General features: G+C 39.9%; 1 protein-coding gene across 1 annotated transcript; it reads left to right on the top strand.

The window, feature by feature from the left end:
• Positions 1-1481: 1481 nt before the first annotated feature.
• Positions 1482-6647, top strand: LOC115901118 (carboxymethylenebutenolidase homolog). The gene is made up of 5 exons (XM_030943469.1): positions 1482-1687; positions 2294-2401; positions 4252-4394; positions 4778-4869; positions 6468-6647. Exons 1-5 carry the CDS (start codon positions 1482-1484, stop codon positions 6645-6647), a joined length of 729 nt encoding a protein of 242 aa, XP_030799329.1.
• Positions 6648-21881: the final 15234 nt, after the last annotated feature.

Here is a 21881-nt window from a genome sequence, read left to right on the forward strand (position 1 = left end):
TAATCAAGCATCTTTGCTCAAACTCTGTTCTGGCCCTGCCAGATCTGGTGACCGCAGCCCCAGGCTTGGGAGAGGATGGGGAAGAACAGTGTCTCTGCACTATGCATTGAGGAGCATTTAATAAGTTTAAATGCATATAAAATTTGGGTATGAAGCAATCTAAATGCATATAAAATATGGATCCTTTTATTGTGCCAGAGTGAATCATGTAAACTGGGGAGTGTTGTGCAGGGCATAAGCAAGTGGTGAGTCTCTGTGGCATCAACTCTCTCTTCTTCAGTCTGTCCGTGCCATGGTTCCAAATGTGTCTGCATTGCCCAGGCAAAAATTCCCATTACTCCGTGAAATGCAGCCCTCTGCTGCTCTAGTCAATGGAGGGCTGAGGAAGGCATGTATTTTTAGGGGAATTTGCTGCCCTTCCATGAAGATTACATAGTTTTATGAAGTATATGTTACAACACAAACTAAAATAATAGGTTGATGTAGAAATTATGAAGTGGAGACAGTCATAGTGTGTGTGCCTGTGTACTGCATGCCCAAGGACAGTTTCAAAGTCAGCACAAAGTCAGTTCATGGCTAGGAAGTGCTACTATTATCACTGCCCCTGCAGACTTAATTGGATTCCGTGTACAGATGCATTGTAACACCACTTTTAATTACAGGATCACAATCTACTTTTTGCACAGAGTCCATTCCAAGCTCCTGACACAGAGAGTCAGAACAACTTTTGACTTTAATCTGTCAAGCACATCTACTGGCTCATTGTCTCTAATTGCTACTTTTGCAGGAGGGACAAAACCATGTACAGTCAAATATTCTGAATGAGGCTGGCACATAAACTTGTTTTTTTGCAATCCCTCTCAAGGGCATAGGGGCACATGGCATTGGAACCTAGTTTACAAATCCATCCTGCAGCTCTTCACTAACGGTGCCCAGTCCTCCTGCTCTCAGAAGAGCTGTGATGGTGCTACAGATGAGCTACCAGGCACCAGCACCAAGAGAAGCACTGAACACTACACTTCAATGCAGCAGTTGAGTGCTGTGCTCCTTGCAAATAGTTCAGAGGAACCAGCACAGGATTCCCCATGAAGACACGGGTTGTGGCCCCATACCTCAGGAGACAGTGACATGGGAAGCCATAGTGCTTCACACCTGTGCTCACAGAGCCACATGGCAGCAAAATAAATGTGACATGAGTGTCAAGACCTACATGTCCAGGTTGTTTGTAATTTGATCACTTTGATTTTGGTATTTCTCTTTATTCTCAGCTTAATAACATAATAGATGAAGAGGCATTCTTCACTGGAATGTTGCTTTTGCTTTTTTCTACTTTCTCTCTTCATACAAGGACGTCAATGTTATTTACAGAAGTTATTAAACTACTTTCGGAAGACCATATTTGCCTTTTTGTCCTAAATTATTTTTGTTAACAAATTATTTTTACATTCTTGCTATGTTCTTCTTGTTTTTTAGGTTTTCAAATGGCTGATCCTTTTCTATATAATACTGGAGAAAGGTCTCACTATGGGTGCCTTGGCCATGAAGTGCAAATTGACTACCTTAAGGCATATGTTTGTAGACCATCTTTTTCCACGGACAAAGCTGTGATTGTGGTTCATGATGTATTTGGATGGCAGTTCCCAGACATTAGATACATAGTGGATTTGATAGCAGGTCATGGATATATGTAAGCAAATTTCTTTCTTATCTTCCCCTTAAATGCACTGATAGACCACCAAGCCCAAAGCCAGGCATGGCATATGATGTTTCTAAGATATAAGACAACTATACCACTTCAGTCTGAGCAAATAAAAAAGAAAATGGACAAAATATTTCCATGGAGCCACCAAAGATGCTAAAACTGACTCAGGAAAATGGCTAGCTGAGCACAAAGGCACAAGGAGTCTTGAAGTGCCTGTGTTTGTGCTTATGAAGCAGCATGGGGGGTCCAAAGAGAAATTGGTATCTATTTTAATTTGTATAAGCTTCTCAGAACCAAATCTTTTGAACATTTGCTTTGCCTTGTAACAGCAAAGAGGTATATATGTATTAATATAGAATCAGGAGGTATATTTAATCCCTTTATTTTTGTATTAAGGAAATAATAAGGAAACATTTTGTGTCTTTTTTTTCTATACAAAGACATATACTTTTAGCTCGCTGATTACCAGAATAGGATGAGTAAAACATGATTCAGACAGTCATCATGTAGATGTGTACTCTCGACTAGAAGATATTGAGAGATATTTAGACAGTTTTAATGAAAATTGACTGAATTCCATATCTCACACAGAACCATCTGCCCAGACTTCTTCAAGGGGACAAAACCCTGGACATCTACTGATCACTGGGCTGACTTTCCTGACTGGTTGAAAAATCATGATCCTATGAAAGTAGACAAGTAAGATACATATTTGTACTTGAACTTTAAGAAGCATCTAGCAAACAAGGAGAATTTATATGAAATGTTAGAAATGGCACCTCACAGCAGGGCAAGCTGGCTGCACAACCACAGTTTCCTGTTCTGGGTGATTCTTCTGTGGTTCTGGGCTGTCTTGTCTGAGATTTGAATAGGATCATCTGCTCTGCCCATCACTCTGCTTATTGTCCCCATCTTGTGTTCCTGAGCCCTTTTCTGACTGGCCATGCAGGCTCACAGTGTTTCGCAGGCTACAAAATACCCAGCACTCTCACCCACAAGTGCTGATTCTGCACACAGTTCCTCAAGATAAAGAGGAAAATTCTACAACTGCAGATGTTATCTGCCAGTTGTCACATGCCCATCTTGCTCTCTGCCTTGCAGATTATGATACATACTGATGAGATTCTCCTGAGCAGCACTACATAAAAATTTGCTAGACTGACCAAAACCTAAGAAACATCTGATCACCTGTACTGTTTTTTTCACTGTGAAAGAGAGGGATCATTATCTGTATAACTTAACAGTGCCTATAACAAGGCTTCCTTGAATTATGGGAGGCATTGATGTTTCTTCAGCATCTCTCACCACAGCTCAACATTTCAGATGATAGTGAGGCAGTGGTGACACCCTATTACTCAGCTACCATCCTGCAAGCCACAAGTATTCATCTGACCCTGTCCAGATATTCAGCAGCCACAGTCTATGTTCAATGTCTCTCAGCAAAGATTTTGACAATATAATTCCAGAAGCTGTGACCAAATTTTTTAAGACACGAATTACTAACAATTGTAAAAAATCCCCCTCCAAAGAAGAGTAGATATGTGGGCACTGTCTTGAAAAATTAAGATCTCAGGACATGCCTTTGCTGTCTTCTGAGGGATCACTTGTAGGTGAACATTCCAGTTCAGATCCATTGCTTTTTCAGAGAACATGGAACCCAACATATCCATGGCTTTCTTAGTTTCCTTTCAAACAAACCAAACCTGAGAGAGCATGACCACAGGCCCAGGACACAACATCCTCTTCATGTCATTGTCATACTGGGTTTTGTTTGGTCAGCCTAACCAAACCTGAATGACCATACAACTCTACCTAATGTTTGAAAATGCAGTTAATAGTTTATGAACTCTGCATTTAAACTTAATTTAAAACTCTGTAGCTAATGAAGAATATAAAATTATTGAGATCTCAGAAGTCAGCAATTTAAAAAAAATTACTTGTTCTTACCTACAATAAAAATATTTTTCATGTTTTTTTTCATTGCCTCATGCAAAAGTTATTTTTTAAACATTGTAGTTACTGACAATGTAATTTGAGTAAACGCTATTTTAGCATAACATTTTTGCATGTAGGTTTGGTAAGATATTTTAGTATTAACTCATGTAACAGGAATGACAGGACAAATCTTTATCTAAATAGGTGAACTCTGTAGAGATAGTACAGTGAAGCTTATCTATTCCTACAGTCCATAATGCAAGATGTTGTTCTACTTGCAGATATGTCTTGTCTTTAGTTGCCCTGTCCTAGACAAAGTGATTCAAATAAAAATTTACTAATTTTGAAAACAAAGGAGCAGGTGACAATTCAGGTAAGTATTTAAGTGCCTACACACGTACTTCCCTAAACTAGGACCAGAGATGTTAACTCTCATTTAATAATAGAAGCCACTGCTCTAGCCTGAAATGTGCTTTTAAAGTAATCTCTGTTTTAAAAAATTGAAGGTGCAGACACAGAAAAAATACCATGTATGTCTTTTAATTTACTTCTTAAATTGTCAACTATTGGCTCTGCAATAGATTCCTTAGTTTACTTTTCTTTATATGTCTTAGGGAAGCTGATGTTGTCTTGAAGTATCTAAAGGAACAATGCGGTGCAAAGAAGATTGGTATCGTTGGGTTTTCCTGGGGTGGAATGGCAGTACATCACTTGATGCTGAAAAATCCTCAATTAGCCGCTGGGGTGTCCCTCTATGGTAGTGTAGAACACATGCAAACTTACTTGGGTTCACATGACTATGCATTGTTTGTAATTCTACTTATTGCTTTGTAACAATTTCTATAAATACTCAACTCAAAGGTGAGTTGCAGATTTTAATTATGGTTATTTCAGCCATAAGCTATATTGGTGCAAAAATATTAAGGATACTGTAAACAAAAAAACAAAAAATCATTCCTTGTTTAAGGAGAGCAGGGAAATATGCTTTCCAAATGCTTATTCTCCATCCACATAGCCAGTGTCCTGATCTAAGTAATGTACCTAATGAGTAAACTTAAATAGAAATGTTCTCTTTTAATTTGCCATTTATCTCACAGTAATGCTAACCTCACTAATGGACTATTTCTCAAAACATTACAGGAATAGTTAGAGACTCTGAAGAAAGATACAGTTTACTAAGTCCCACATTTTTCATTTTTGGTGAGAAAGACCACACTATTTCTTTGGATCAGGTAAGCTGTTTTTCTGGAAAGGCTTTTTTTCCCATAGCTCATTTATCCTACACAGAAATCCTTGTTAGAAACCATTTTCACATACAAAAATATTAGACATGTTGGACGGTTCTGTTTATATTTCAACTTCCCCTCTATCTTGTTTAGGTTATTCAAAGCTTCTTTTTTGAGGTAAGAAATACAGTAAAGAACAGTCATCAGTCTCTGAGTGGCTAGATAAGCAGAGTATGAAACCGGGCAGGGATATCCAACTTGGTATGAGCCAAGCATCTCAAAAACTTGTATGCTACTGCTATGGGTGAGAAATCAGGTAGCTAAACCACTGAATTTGGACACTGAATGGAAAAAAAAAAAGTATTTTCAGCTTAGTAACTGAAGTTTCTGATGAGTTAGTCTCATGACTAACTGCTTTTGCTACAGGAAGACAAAATGAACTGTGTCAAAAGAGCAGGCATGAACTTTAGCTGAGACAACAACAACTCATAGATTCAGATGTTTTGACTCCTGGCCGCCATCTATGTTCTGATACAACCCCTTCTTGTAAGCATATGTGAGAGGCTGGATAAATATATGGGTAGGAAACTGGTGCCCTCTTCTGTGCATAAATTCTTTTTCTTCAGTGACAAGGATAACATACCACCTCTAGCACAGCTTGTTTTTTAGGGTAGGGTCTGACTGGAGAACTGGCAATGTGCTCTGGGAATGCAGAAGTCATTCAATATTTACTTCTAACTGCATTAGTCAGCATATTAATCTGTACCTCAAATGTGTCTCCTCTGCGGAGGAAAACAAATCCTTCACCCTCTGTCCTCATTTTATGGCAAACATGTCTTTCTCCCAGGGGCACAATTTTGGCAAATGCATTTTTTCTGTCATGTGTTACACATTGAAACCACTCCCTTTTCTCCTGAAGCTTTCTTTCTGTGCAGACTGTATCAGTAAAAATTCCTGCATTAAACAAAAAACAACCCTCAAATACATAGTTTTCTGTACTGAAAAAAAGTGCTTCATAAAAAAACCCAAACCAAAACAACAAAAAAACATGAAATAAATTACAATATTCTCTCTAATCTGCACAATGGGTAGAAGTAAGCTTTTGGGGCAAAATAAGTGTTCATTATTGTATTTTCTGACTTTTAGTTGAAATAAGCACAAACTGTGCCAGCAAATGTATATGGTACATGAACACATTGTTAGTACTTTGTATGCCTACTAATCACCAAAACATTGTGCAGGTCTTCTTGTTGTTCAGTTAAGAAAAGGAAAAAAAAAGCCCTCCATATTTTCTTAAGCTCTGTTACTAAGCCTATCAAAATGTTTTGGACTGATGGTCACTAAGGTTTACGGTCTATGTTCTCAAGATCAGAGCTTCAAGTGCAGGTTACAAGCCTGAGAGTCTGATAAGAAACACACCTTTTCCTTTATGGCAATGAGATTTACCAAACCATCTTTGCTGCAACTCTTGAGGTTCTTAGACTCACCCATACTTAAAAAAAGTGTCAGTCTTACACACAAAGAGGCATTTTCTCAATGAGAAACAGTAAATTTGGCAAACTTTAAAAAAACCCCATAACGGAAAAAATGCTTTTTTTTTACAGATCTTCTTATTGGAGGACAAGCTGAAACAGTATTGTAAAGTTCCATATAAAATTAAAGTTTATCCTGGGCAAGTTCATGGGTTTGCACAACTGAAGCCAGAAGATATGAAACCTGATGATAAACCTTACATTGAAGAAGCTAGAAGGGATATGATTGATTGGATCAAAATGTTTGTTTGACAATAGCAGAAAGAAATGCTAGGCTTCAAGATCAGCGATTGATTTAGTTTGAGAGAAGAAAACAGTCAAGGGAAAATTATCTCATTTTGAAAGTTGTCATAAACTAAAATAGGAACATTTTAATTTATAGCTTTAAATTATTTTGGACATTATTTCCAGAAGATTGTGAAATAAAAGTCAGACTAAAGGATGATTAGGCATTAAAAAGTCTTTTGAAGTTTTCTTGCTTTTTATTTGCTTTATTATTTTACATTATGACCTTGATACTCATGATAGTGTGTATCCAGTTTTCTTTGCTAGTAAGCATGACCTCGTCATGACTTTACTTGAGTAATTTCAGGGTTTATTTTGGTATGATGATTGGTGGTCATAGGTGTTCACATGGAAATACCCTGGGTTTGCAGACATTTTTTTTGCAGACATTACAGACATTTTCTTTCAGTACCTACAAGTATTTTTCTCAGCTGTACTGGGCAGAATTCCCCATGCATGAAACAAGCACTTGGCTATACTACAGAGTGAGGAAGAAATTATGTTGTTAGGTGACACCCTCCAGGTATTCCCTTGGCAATATTCAGAAGGGTATTTCTGGTATTCCTTCATCACCATCGAGGAAAAACATAAACAGTCCCTCCTGCAGAAGTAATCCAGACATGAACACTGCAGAAACAGTGGAGTTTATGTCATGGTGAAATTGTGGTGATCCAGCACAGGGCTCATGCAATCCTGATTATATTTTTTGCTTCACATTATATCCTTGTTCCTCTCTCAAGTTCTTCCCCTTTTTCACCCTCATATCCTCCCAATAACATAATATTAAAAAAAAAAAAAGCATTCCCATTTACACTCTGCCCTTGTGTGTTCTTTGAATTTCATTGCCTTGGTAATGACTTGGCAATTAGAGTTTAGTCAGAGAGTCTCTAAGGAACCCATCGCCCTTTTTATTTTCTACATCCGTCAGTTTCTCACCCTGTCACCTTGTTAATGTTGCCATAAGTTAAGGCTAGATAGCTACATTAATATGACTTTCCCTTTGATATCAGGCAGTCTGGCAGTTTCACACACTGTTATCCTGTCAGTGTAACTATATGGTCACGGCATGCTGGCTGTCCACACACCTCAAAACACCGACTATGTTAAACAATACTTGCTTGATGTGCCTCCTAAAAGGGCTTTTTTATGTACTCTGAGTTAGATGCATGGGAGAAATACCAAAAAGAATACCAAGAGGCCAAAATAAAAAAAACCCAACTTCACTAGCAGCTATAGAAAATCAAAGAACTTTGGCCAAAGGTTTAGAGCAGCATTCTATCAACATAAAACATCTCACAAAGTGTTATTCACTTGTCTATTCAACTTATCAAACTACAAACCCCTCTAATCTTAAATTATTCAAAACTCCAAGAAGAAGGAATTAGAAGAAGAAAGAGACAAAGACAACAAAGATATAGAAAAGAACAAGTATAGCTACCATTCCTAGTTCCAGCAGTGTTCAGTCTCTCACAATTGCATGCCCAGCTGTATTAATGCATTTAAATATTTTAGAGTCCTTATTCAATATGTCAGTAGTTGGTCCTCTTTAATTACAGGAAAGGTGCCATTTGTGTTTGTGAGATTGGAATTTTTGATAATTATTCCTTCTGACATGAGCAGGAGTTCTTCTCACACTCTTGCTTGCAAAAAAGCTGACATTGCAGTACCCTTTCTCCTTGCACCTTCTATTACCCAGACACCCAAACACAGTCTGATCCATATGCAATCATCTTGTGTGGGTGTGTAAAGAAATACCACTACTGTGCCATAAGAATCTGGAGGACCTTGTCTCTTTATGGAGTAGAACCCTGACAGTGAAAGCTTGGATTCGGCAGCAGTTGCCTTGCCTTGCCCTGCCCTGCCCTGCCCTGCCTTGCCAGGGAACTGTCTCTTAAGACTATTTGCTGCCTTCATCTTTGGTGAAGATGGTGAGCCATCTCTGGGCAACTGTGAGCCACAGTCATAAAAATTATATTGTGACCCCACTTCAGACAGAAAATATTTATATCCGTGGATTTTAACTAATAGGGGATTCTGTGCTGCTTATTTTCCAAGTCTGAGGGACAGCTTTGTAGTCAATGAGTTTTCAGGTGGAAGAAGAAAGGATTTTTGTGTGTGTGTGTGTAAATAAGGGCATTTTAAAGTATATGAACACAGTCATTTTTCTTTTCAGTTGTACTGGGGACCTTGAAATCCATGAGACAAGTGGTTATCTCTTAAACTCAAGGACTGACAAAATTACACAATCAAGGTCACTGCTGTACATTAAAATGTAGACCGTAAGGTACAATACAATACATGTATCATCAGTGTGACTTGCTGCTATTTGCCATCCAAAAAATGCTGGAACTGAGACTCCTTTGTTCTTCCAGTACCAGTAAATAAGCCTGGTCTACTGGCTTGTTGTGCATGACGAAGATTTAGGACTGAAGACATTAATTATTTATGTAATACTTGCACTTAGACAGTCCCTAGTCATGCCGGGGATTGTTAGATTTGTCTTCCTTTAGAATCACTACATTCAAGCATTTTGGCTTTTGCTTTTTAACTCTTAGGGACAGCATAGAAAATGGATGCACCAATTTTCCAGACAAACTAGGAACAGAATGTTTTCCAAAGGCAAAGGAGATGAATGTGCCTGAGGTGCATGCAGGTATGCCTAGATCACAGTCGTAGGACTAAGCAAGCCTAATTTGCTGCAAAAAGGACACACAGGTCCTGAAATGCTCCTGACTTGCCCTGGGAAGATGCTGGCTGGCAGTGTGTTGATACAAATAAATAATTTATTAGACCTAGCCAATGGCTTCCTTCATGGTTCTCAGGAATGAAGGAAGGCATCAGAAGCAGGTTGTAGGCCAAAATAACCTTGGGACCACCAAGATGGTAAGAGGGCTGGAGCACCTTTCCTGTGGAGACAGGGTGAGAGAGTTGGGGTTGTTTGGCCTGGGGGGCTGCCTCCATCTTCACCCTCCATGGGTGCAGAGGAGAAGGTCATATTGGGAGGGCACAGGGGAAGGTGAGGAGGCAGCAGGCACTAATGAACCATGGAGCTCTGACATGTTTCACAACTTCTCTAGGGCAACCTGCCCAGAGAAATGACAGAATCTCCCTCTTCGGAGAGGTTCAAGACCTTCAGGCTGAGTGAAGCTTTGAATGGTGTAGTCTTGTCCTGGCCCACGAGAGATTGGACAAGGTGAGTTCCAACGTCACCTTCAACCTCCAACCTCTCCTGATCCCTAAAATCCCCATGATGACCTGACCTGGTGCTTTCAGTACAAGTCTGTTACCATGTCCCCAGAAGGTATCTCTGGGTCCCCAGATGCTATCCCCACAACTGTATCTTATGTTGCCAAACATTGAGGCTCCAGTCCCACAATGTTTCCATGTGTGCCAAGGAGAGCTCCAGGCCCTTGGCACCACTCCTGTGCCTACATAAACTCAGAAAAACTCTCCAAGTGTCCTGGCTTTGTGAAGGCAGCATCAAACACTACGTCATTTTTGTAGGAGACAAGAGACAAGGGTGATGAAGGTCTTGAAAATAGCAATTTGAGGGAGCTGTAAAATCAGTGTCTGCCGTAGTTTGTCCTGAAGTGAAAAATGCTGGTTGCATTGTTGGTGTTAAAATCTGTTTGAAGTGGGATAGAAACTGTTTTCCCAAATACTACTCATCTTCTTAAAAAATAGCATTCAGTGGGGAGCCTCTTTAGGTGACACTTGTCCCTATGATCCAGGTGTCGTGGGTGTGGGATAGCATGTGTGGGATGCAGCTGGATATTGTGTAAACAGATTTTATAGGAGAGACATGAAAGCCTGCTTGTACTCTTCTTCAAAGGCACCTAGACATGGGTCATCAGGGCTGGCACACGGCGTCTGTCTCCAGCTATTCTGGACATCCAGGCTCTCCTGCTGCTCACAGTATGTGGCCACATGTGCCATGGCCTCTGGGGTGCCCGAGAAATTGTTCCTTGGGTTGGTTGGTTGATCTCACTGGTGGTGCACGCCCTGATCTCATGTCTACTCACCCTTCTCTTTTCTCATTGCCGTTCTTCAGTGAGCAGGTAAAGAGTTTGCATGTAGTACGTAGAAGTGCCCTTCAGGTCTTCCTTTAAAAGCTGTATTGAGGCAGGATGCCTCATACTTACAGAAAACTGGAGGATGGTTTGCCTTAAAAGAAGGAAACGAGGTCATCTTTGCACTTCTCAGCCCAGACATAACTCCGGTTTAGGCGAGATCTGCTGCAGCTGGTTATCACAGCTTGTTTTCAGCGCTGCATTAACAGCACCGTGGTTAACAGCTTCACAGCCAGGCCACACTTGCTCCAGGAAATGTCCACAAGATGGGGCCCCTTTCCTTGACAGCCACCAAGAAGACTTTTAGGGACTTTGGCTCTAATTACAGTAATCAACACTCGAAATGGTCCCTGTCAAATCCTGCAGTAAAAGTACACCAGTGTCAGAGGAAACCTGGCTTCCTAGTAAGTGGAAGCTGTAGCAAGCAAAGCTGTTGAATGTAGTCTCTGCGTGCAGCAAGGCACCAGCCTGCTGGGGTGTGATAAAAGGCAGAATGTCATCTGCTTGTTGGGAGTCTGTAGTTATTCAGAGAAAACCCTGGTTTGTCATACAGCATCATCACACTACTGAATATTTATCAGTTTATCTCCTCTGTGTAGCAAAATCAAATTACTTTGGGATATCATTAGAGCTTGATAAGCTAATAAGTTGGAAGAAGCATGATTTGAATTTTAACCCAAGGGTATTCTTTTTATGCTTGCTCATCATGAGCCAGACCTTTCTTTTTCAAACATAAGCAAGTATAAATAGAGTTACACTAAGCTGCTTAAAGGAATTTTAACTGTGGCCATCAGTATTAATTCCAAAATGCTGAGTTAATCTCCTTGCAAGTCTCTGTTAAACTTAATTGGCCAAATAGTGCAAAATCACTTTAAAACTCCTCGGCAAACTAGAACTCAATTGAGAAGGGCAGCCCAAATATTTATCACTGCAAAAGTAGCATTCAAATAATAGCAGCTGGTAAATCTGAATTTCTGCCATCCAAACATCACCAGTGCTCAGGTAAGAGAAACCTCAGCTACAGAATGAAGTATTGTGGAGACCGATTACTGTTTGGCACTCCTGTGCTGCATGAGAAAGTGGGGAGTAGCCACCTTGATGACATGACATAGAATAAAACTGGACAAGGACTGATGAGTAATGGGAAGAATAAATAGATGGATGAAGGAGGAGGCAGAGAAGCATTTCAAACTAGTGCTGTTTGGAGTCTTGTTACCTATTTCTGTGTTGATGCTATAGCCCCAGGCTCATTGCTGTGGGTGGGAGAACAGCACAGATGCTGTTATGCTCTGGCTGCAATATTAGGAGTTCACAGATAAGACTCTGCCCAAACTGGGTCTTACCCAAATTGTTTTGCTATTTGGTTTTATTTTATAGAGAGGATTTATGTGATAAATTAATCTTGAAACTGTTTCTAATACCATTTACTGCATTATAATTGTAGCAGAGAAATTGAAGAGGGATTATTGGAAGTGTATTAGAGGTCTTATTTAGTGTCTTTTAATTAGTTAGAAAATCTAGAATGGGATAAGTAACTAAGATATATTCTGAATAAAAACCAGTTCAGCATCGAAGAGCACATTTGATTTTTATTGCCAGCATGCTGCATTTCACTTTAGCAAGAGGACCAGCCAGACCAAGGAATATTGCTCCAGTACATGCATTTACATGGGAGTAAGCAAACAGTTCCATTTTGATCAGTTAAGAGTGGCAGCAGAGCAAGGTTTTAAACAGCTTCTCAGACTAGGATAAAATAAATGCTCTCTGTATGACTGCCTAATGCCTGTGAAGGGGAAGAGGAGGGATCACCAAATGCTAGTTTGGTTAAAAAGATGCTCAGTGGCCTGTCTCCTGTTGAAAAATACGAGAAACTAAACTGAGCTTGAAGGTTTCATTTGAGAAGTCTTCCTAGGTCATAAACTCTATAGAAGCCTTTCTTCACTTGAGGAGAAATGGACTAGTTTCCAGCTTGTCCTTTAAAATGCATACCTGTGAAGTTATGTATCTGTGCTGTATGAGGATGTGTTTTATGCACAGCACTGGTGTATGTCTCTATTCTTCTGACCACTCTCAGCTCAGATTGCACAGTTTATAACTTTGCAAATAAACCCTCTGCTGATTTACCTTTTTCAAGCTGACTTATTAGAACCTTTAGAGATGCCAGTTAATGATGGGTTCCCTGGGAAAGGATTGTGTATGGAAGGGATACAAGAGACCAGAAAAGTGCACGTAGGAAGCAGCAGCTTTGGAGTCCCTAAAGAGGAAGGGAAAGGGGACATACAGAATGAAATCTTGAAGGGAAAAACAGCATTATAACAGTGGGATCCCACAGGAGTTACAGCAAGAGGTTACCAGGTGCCAGTGTGTGAAGAGGAACTGTAAGACCACATGAGAGGAGTGGTTATGAAGCAGTATGTGGGGACATCACATGGAAATGTAGCTATCACATGCTGAATTGCTCCAGGCACAAAGCTAGGAGTGGTGGGCTGACATGAACCCTTCCTCTGCCCTTAACACTTTCATGGGTATGCTGACTGACCTGAACTTTATGAATATTTATGTCATAAACATGTCAACAGCCTGTTTACAATAAATACCTGGAATTTCCCTTCCAACCTTGCCATACCAAGTGGATATCATTAGGTGTCTGGAGGGGGCTGGGGAGGACTGCATGAAGATTGACTCATAATCACAGCTCTTGTTGCAGATAACAACTGGTTTGCATTTCTGCTTTCCTGCAGATTCCTAGATGGCTGATGAATGAGGCCCTGCCCGTGTGATACTGGAGGCAGATTTGACTATGAGGGTTGTGGGGCAGGAAGTACAAGTTGAGCACATCAAGGTGTACATTTGCAAACCACCTGCCAGCACAGGCAAATCTGTGATTGTGATTCATGATATATTTGGATGGCACCTCCCAAACACTAGATACATGGCTGATATGCTAACAACTAATGGATACATGTAAGAAATCTTTTATTTTCCAAGAAATCCCACTCTTTCTGATTTCTAGCCTTACATTAGAACTGTTATATGTGAAAGGAAGCTATTACCAGGCCAGTTTGAGCAATATATTTCCATAATACAGACCCAAAGAGAAACATTGCTGTGTAGTGTGGCAGAGTACAGCATGCTTCCTTCATTCTTTGCTGATTACAGAAGAAGTGGCTGCACACGTAGAATGTGTAGAATATTGAAAACACAATGCAGGAAAACCTGATTTTGCTCATTTTCCCAGCAAAGCAAGATGGCTTTTAAAAATAGCGTGCTCTGAAACACACGTATGTGTTCTGGTTTTGCAAGCCTTTTTAAAATAAAGTCATTCAATCTGAGTTATATGATGGGATTTTTAAAAATTTCCATCAGCAGAAATATGAATGAATGTCATACATTTTGAATATGATATTGAATATGTGCATATGAATTGTCCATATGCACACATGGATATTATATACAATCTCCTACCCCCTTCAAAGCTTTCTCATTCATTTTCAATAAAAAAATCTTGCAATAACTGGACATGGTGCAATGTACTCCATTTGCTTTATACATTACAGACATTCATATGGGCTTTGAACAGGCAAAAGGCAAACCTCCACATGACTCTGTAGAAGTCTAGTTTGGAGAGAGGGTGCCTTTAATGCCCTGAGCCGATGGAGCATGAGGGAAGCCAGATGTCACCAGACAGGTGTGGTGTGGCTGAGATCTGTCTGTGGCACTGCAAGGAGGAGATACTGTCTCTGGAGAAAAGGTCTCTACCTTTGCAAGCATTAGGGTTTTACTGATACACTGGAACAATGCAAGGGTCTATTGTCTGCTCCCTGTCTTTCCTGATGTCCCCTATTCTGCTCCATGTTTGGAATGCAAGTATTGTCAACGTGAGACCGGACACACGCCCTTCATGCTGTGCAAATCACTGCTATGACAATGTTCTGCTTTGTTACAGCAAGAGTCTGCTCTGTCAAAAGTGCCCAGTGTCTGATCAATCGGTATTTTTCTATACTACCTTGCAAATTTTCCCTATGATTCGTGCTCTGCCATACTTGTTTTTGGGATACCTCCTTTCCCTCCACCCAAACCATTAAGAATGTGGTAGTCAAGGGAAGAAGGCTTCAGGAGAACTGAGCGTTTTCAGTCAGCAGCGTCTGAATGAAGAGAAGTTGTATGTATCTTCCAAGATGCTGCTGAACTGGAGCATCAGTGCTTACTGAGAGGAAAACAGACAGATTCTTCCTAGTGCAGCATGGGGTGAGGAGCTATGGGAACTCCATTTCAGAGACCATATTAAGTCTGATGGCTACTATTGCCTTATTAGATCAGTTTGAGTGGGAAAAACTGTTCTTCTGCATGGGTTTGGGAAGGTTCACTTTCAAAGCACTAAGTGTTTCTGACAGATTCTTATGCAAAGGCTGCACAGTTTTGCCTATACATTTCCAAATACATTTATGCTCTGGGTGTCATTGTTGATTTTTTTTAATAGAAATTATAGAAATTATCAAACAAGGTGAAGAAAAATAAATGATTGCAACATACTTCAGTCTGATTTAGGCCCAACTGATCCAGTCCTTTCACCATGTTCAATAACATCCATGAGGTGCGTCTGGGGACGGAGAGAGCCAAAGACATTTTATTTAGTGAAAGATGATTGCTGTTTCCCAGGGATCCCACTGCTTCCAACTGGGATGGGCTTGGGAGAACACACAGCAACACCTGGTGGTGGCCTAGTGATGGCAGCCTCCAGAGTCCCTTCTGCACCAGGAAACTCTGTCCTCCACTAGTAAGTCACAGCTGCTGCTGGTCATGAGACACATTTCAGCCAAGGTCATCCTGAGCTGGGGTTTGCATCCTGTGATGCAGGAACTCAGTACTAAGTGGACTCTTACTGCACTTCCCTTTTTCCAGTCACCAGATGAGTAAAACACTGCTGCCCTTCTTCCCACACAGTTCCCCTTCACTTGTTCTTTGCTGACCTCAGTCCATCAGGCATCTGTTGTTTTGGTTTTTTCCTAGCTCATAAGTAAGCCTCACCACGTGCCATGTAGTAAACAACTATTTTATGCAATTGTCTTGGTTTACATGGAACCCATCAATGATGGATTTAGGTTAAATGCTATATGCTGTATGCAAAATGTAAATTTTTTGTAATCAGGACAGAGTTTTATCATCTTTTACAAGATCATGCGTTGTTTTACTGTGTATAGTTTCAAATTATGTACTCAAACCCAGGAAGAACAGGTTAAATACTACAGATAAGAGTATTAATATTTTCCAGATTTGTATCACAGAATGTATTTTGTGGTTTAATCATTGAAAAAAGCATTTATAGATACATTTAAATGTTTTCTATTGCTCATAGGTATTTCTGTGGAATAGGTAACAATGTTATTTAAAAACATTACTTTCTCAGGAAAAAAGAGATCAAGACTATGTCTGGATAGAAATCTTCCATGCAATGAAGGGCCCAAAAAATCTCAGTGTTTGATTAATTAATTCAATTTTGATTTTTGTGTCTATATGTGCAGAGCCAGCTGCCCAGACTGTTTTGAGGAAGAGAAGTTTAGACGCTTTCTGATGTGTGATCTGAATTTGAGGATTGGCTGAAAACTTGAGATGGCAGGAAAATACCAAGTAAAATGTCAGGGAGCTGGATATCACATTGCCTGCTGCTGTCAGGAACTGCCTTTTCCCACTTTTTTTGTTCGGTTTGTTTTTGGTTTGGTTTGGGCTTTCTTTTGGTTTTGTTTTCTTTGAGATTGGATGCAGCTATTTTAGCTACACTAGCAAAAGTGGCCTTTTGAAATTATTTCCTAGAAGCGGATGGAATCAATGATTTGCCTTGAAGAGAATTCAAGGACAACTTTCTTAGTAGTGGCTTGGTGAAGAATTTTTGTCATCTGCTGCTGACAAAAGTTGCTTCCTCTGCTTCAAAAAGCCCAGTTTAAAAGTGCTCATTGACTCAAATAATGAGAAACCATAATTCTGATCTGATGTCTCACTGAGTTTAACAGACTGATCCTTTAAGGTGTTGTGTGGAAAGAAGAAAGGAGTTATTGATTGTGCCAGAGAACTTTCCCAGCATCGTGTAATTGCCCCCAGGGAGGTGATGGCTGCATCACCAGGCAGAGTGAGGGCCAGTGGCTCCCTAGGAACATGGAGCTGGGAGCCAGGAGCAGTATCACACCCCTCCTGTGTGCAGCACTGCCTGCGCATTTATCAGCCAAGACTTGTCACTAGCAGGCTCTGCTGCCTTAATAACAGAGAGGGAAGCTGCTGGCAAGACAACCCTGAGAAGGGGTCAGACTAATTAGAGGCCAAACTAATTAACTTTCCTGGGAGAGCAAATATCTTGGATTATTGGGAGTAGCTGCATCGAACGTTGCTGAGCTTGGGTATTTGGTGAGAAGGTTATGGGAGACATAACTGGACCATTTCCAGAGTGCTTCTGTCTCACAGGGGTCAGTTCTCTTGGAAACTTTTTAGCTTGGAATCTGCCCCCTGTCTGCTGCAATGGGAAGACAGGGTTGGGCGCTGCTTGGCATTTCTTACAGGCAATTCACACGTTTCAAGTGTCAGCTTCAGTCAGGAAGGAATTTCTTGGCACTTTGCTTGTTGTGTGTGTTTGTATGTTGGCAGATAACGCTGTGTTTTCCAGGCTGGTTTATTGGGGAATTTCACTGGTGCCCAAGGGGGTGAGGAACTGGGGCTGGGAACAGCCTGGGGGTGATATAAAAGCCTGAACTGCCACCCAGCTCCCAGCAATACTTTCTCTTTACTGTCTCTGCATGGTGACACATGCTACAGGAGTAAACGGGTGTTTTCAGAGCACAGCATCTCAGCAAGATATATTTCAGGCTACCTTGTAGGTTCTGAAAACACCTACCATGTTTGTTACATTGACTTCCCTGCAACAAATATCCCAGATGACAACTTACAGTTACCGTCAGCACTTTCACTGGCCAATAAGTGGTATTTTCTAGAGAGGTTTTTACTACTTTTCTATCAAAATTTGCAAAGCAAAAACTGGTCCAGCTTCTCCCAGAATGGCAAGCTTTTTTAACTCTTAGGTAGGTGTGTAATCAATATCCATCCTTTTCCAATCCATCCTATTAGGTTTTCTTGGATGTAGTTATGTTGCTTTTTTTTATTGAATCCCATTGAGATATCTTTTTTATCTTTCTGATGATATCATATTAGCAACCTCTAACATTTACCTGAAATAATTAATTTTTTAAAGTATGCAAAAGAAAATATAGTAGCAGCACAATATTGACAGTCACATTTGCACCTCTGGATTTTCCTATTTTCAGATACTGGTTTTACTATGGCTGCTCGATTTGCATTTCCTTACATGTCCCAGAGAAGTTGATGCTGCCCTCAAACACCTGAGGGAGCAGTGTGGTGCAAAGAAACTAGGGGCATTGGTTTTTCAGTGGGTGGTGCTGATGTAGGTCACCTGGTGATCACACACTTGGAATTAAAGGCCGGTGCATCTCTCTATGGTAGGTAAATCCAGGAATGTGTCCTACAAGCAGGTACACATGCATAAGCATGTTGTGTAGCCTAAACACTTGGTGCAGCATCATTTTTTCAAATGAGGCTATCACCTGATGAAGAGAGATATTTTTAGCAGAGTTGGAAGGATACTATGCAAAGAAGAGGGTGGTGAGGATATTCGTTCCTAGTTTTGGAAGGGTCATAGCAGACATGTCCTTAATTTGGATCTGGACAGACCTACATGTTGTCCTTGGGTCACTTTCCCAATTTAGCTTCCTTTTTCCTGTTTACTAGTGCCCTGCATACTGCAGAGTCAGAACTTCACCCAGGAGCAGAGAGTGGTTTTTTTGTTGTAGCTGCTCTGTAAAGTTGGACTGCAGTTATTTTAACAACAGCTTTCCTTTATTTTAACAACAGCTTTCCTTTTGTGCTCTGCTCAAGAAGCTGGGATAGCTGAGCTGCCCTTTCCTGATGTTCTCAGAATGTACATTTTGGACCGCTTATTAAACATTGTTTTTCCCAGGCATTTTGAAAGAACTCAAGCTTGTATGCACAGAAGATATCTTTGGAGTTTGAATTCAGATATTCTGTCTATACTAAGAAACTGCCTTAAATAGAGTTTTATTCTAGAAATGTATCTTTTGAGGAGCCATGATACCAGTAGCCTGAAAATAAAGCTAGTATGTATGGCTACATATTATGCGAGATACGAAAATTTCTCATTGCAGAAGCAGAATGCTCTATTTGAGTCTGTATTTCCCCTAAAATGTCAATTGGAGATTTTGTTTTCATGCTTTCTAGGACTAATCAAAGATTTTGATGATATATTCAACCACATGAACCCTAAATCTTTCATTTTTGATGCAAAAGATGACTTAATTCCCCTTCATCAAATATGCTAATAGCCTCCATCATCTTGATTTCTGCATGTTTTAATTTCCATCCTAAATTGTGAGTTAAAACTCAGCCTCCTAATAGTGCATGAAGGTCAAAAAAACCAAGAAGAAAAATAGAACTAGACATAGAAGGGCTAATGTAACCTAGGCAAAGAATAATATATATATATATATATATATTTTTTTTTTTAAGTCTCTCTCTTTTCTAAAAGTATGGTTACTAACCCAAGCAGAAAAGTTTTGTAAGAATTCCACTGCTGTTTTGGAGTACTCTACTCAGGGACCTATCCTTTACTGTATGACATTTTTTTCTACTGGTCTAGGAACCCATAAACCATGTAGGATGTGATAAATTGCATCCAAACGTGCCTGTTAGAGGCTTCTTGTTCAGTTATAGTGTATGTGGCACTGCCATATATTTCACATAGGAAATACCTTTGTTATGTCCATGTCTTTGCAATTGGGAGGCCTCCTTTTAGCAACTTTTTTAGAACCTGAATGCAAAAGTGGTTGCCATGCTTTAACATGCTTTGAAATACTCTCCAGTTCCTTGAGATTCATATTAGTGTTTGAAGTCAGACTAAAGGTAAATTAATCTGTGTAGTATGGCCCTTGTTCATCTATGTTCCAAACAAATCACAAGCCCAAAATTTAGGAACACAAACACATTGCTTGGTGAAGCTCATTTAGAGAGATGAAGCTTTTTTGACTTGTAGCCTGGTGGCAGAGTTGTGTTTAGCAGGTGATGTAAGGGAGCACACATCTTTCAAAATTTGTGGCTAAAGTTATTCAGAGGGGGTTCTACTTTCTTGGATTCCCTGTGGTCCAGTGAAACACCGTAGATTCCTAAACTGACCAGTTCAGGAATTGAAGTGTGCATTGCAATGTGCAGACAGGACATTTCAATGTGAGGCTTACAACCATGGCTGCTCCCTGAAAAAGAAATCTCACATTTCAAAAACAATCCATGTTTTTGCATGATGTATCTTGTCCATTAGTTTTTCTGTCAGTGATATGACACAATTCTCCATGTCTCATCAGCTCAAGACTGTATCCTCCTCAGCACCCATCCTCCATTTGTGGCCAGCAGTAAGGAATATGCCCCCTTGCTAAACATCCTGGCAACCTGTGCTTCAGGGGATTTCTGAGCTAGAAGTTTCTAATGCCACTCCTGCAGCTGTGTCAAATGGCCACTGGTGGACCAAGAGTCTGTGGATTTGCCAGACCCTTTTGGAACTTGCTAGAGCTGCTGAGCTCTAGCTCACCTTGTGACTGTGACTTCTATGGTTTAATTATGCCTCATAATTAAAGAGGGAGAAAAGCTCGTGATCATTAGTTTGAACCCAGCTGCCTCATATCTTCATCAGGCACTCCTAAAGCTATTAGAAAACCAAACCTGAGTGTATCTATGACCCTTTTCACCTTTTCAGTGCTACAGAGAATGGCTGCATATCATTTAAATGGGGAGAAAATGTAATTTAGGGAAGTCTTAATTTTACTAATGACAGTCTCTCCAATTAAATACACCATCAGAGAAATATTTATTGTGGTGTCTCTCACATAAAGATAGTCAACAGTTCTAATGACCTGTATTTCTCTTAATGGGATTGTTAAGGTGTTCCTACTTTATATGCTGCTAATGTCCCTCCATCTTTCTCATGGGGAGATCCTCAGAGAATTCTGACCTGAAACTGCTGATTAATGTTGTTTTTTGTGTGACACCACCTATATGTAATATATAAATGCAGCTGTTTCCTGGGTGATACAGCTGTCATAACACTTATTTTCCAGGAGAAGAATGCAGAAATCTGGAAGTGTATTGTGCCTTAATTTGCCCCAGTGTCAAACATGGATAACTCCACATTAATGGTGTTCCATTAGTGTTAGAAGGTTTGTTAATGTGGGAGAGGACGATCAGGACATCTATTTAGAGAACAGCAGTCATTCATAAATTCTGGAATGGCATGTGAACTGCAACACTAACACTGTGACTAAGCAAAAAGAAAAAAAACAAACTGACATGCAGTATTTTTGTGAAATGAAAGGGTAGACAGCTACTGAACATAAATGTGTATTTTATATATGTGTATTTTTTATATATGTATAATATATATAACATATATTATTATAGTTCCTACAAGTACAGCCAAATATTCATGATAAAACTGTAAGTCTCTGAGTAGGAGCTGGAAATGTGAGATCTGAGAGAGGCAAGTGTTTACATTGTGAAGTGCAGCCAAATGCATGTACAGAGATTGTGGATGCATTGAATTAAGTTTTGACTTCTAAGTGAAAAATCAGCATGGATTGCCTATCAAGGAACATGAAACAACAGGAAATCAAAAACAGTTTCCAAAGTTTAACCTTAATTTTAAGGTAAAGTGGAATAGTCTTACATATTTCCACATGACTAAGAAAGTGGAAATGTGGTTAAACAGCTCAAGTGGAGAGAAGGTTCTGCAAGCATTGCTGCCATTTTTGTTCTCTGGGAATGATGAAAACTCACAATTGTTCTCTCATTTATTTGACTGCTGTTCTCTAAAGTTGATATGGAGTACCTAATGTCCTTGTGTACTGTAATTTGTGGCACACAACGGGAAGAGCCAAAAACCATAAAACAAAAGAATTGGGGTTTGAGCCTTATGAAAGGAAATAATGGATGGGCTTTTTTTTTTCATTTGTCTAACTTTATTTTAGGGATTGCAAACAAAAAGCACTAATGAAGTTACTTAAAATATGAG

This window comes from Camarhynchus parvulus, chromosome 2, assembly GCF_901933205.1.
Source record: "Camarhynchus parvulus chromosome 2, STF_HiC, whole genome shotgun sequence".
In the NCBI taxonomy this organism is placed as follows: Eukaryota; Metazoa; Chordata; class Aves; order Passeriformes; family Thraupidae; genus Camarhynchus; species Camarhynchus parvulus.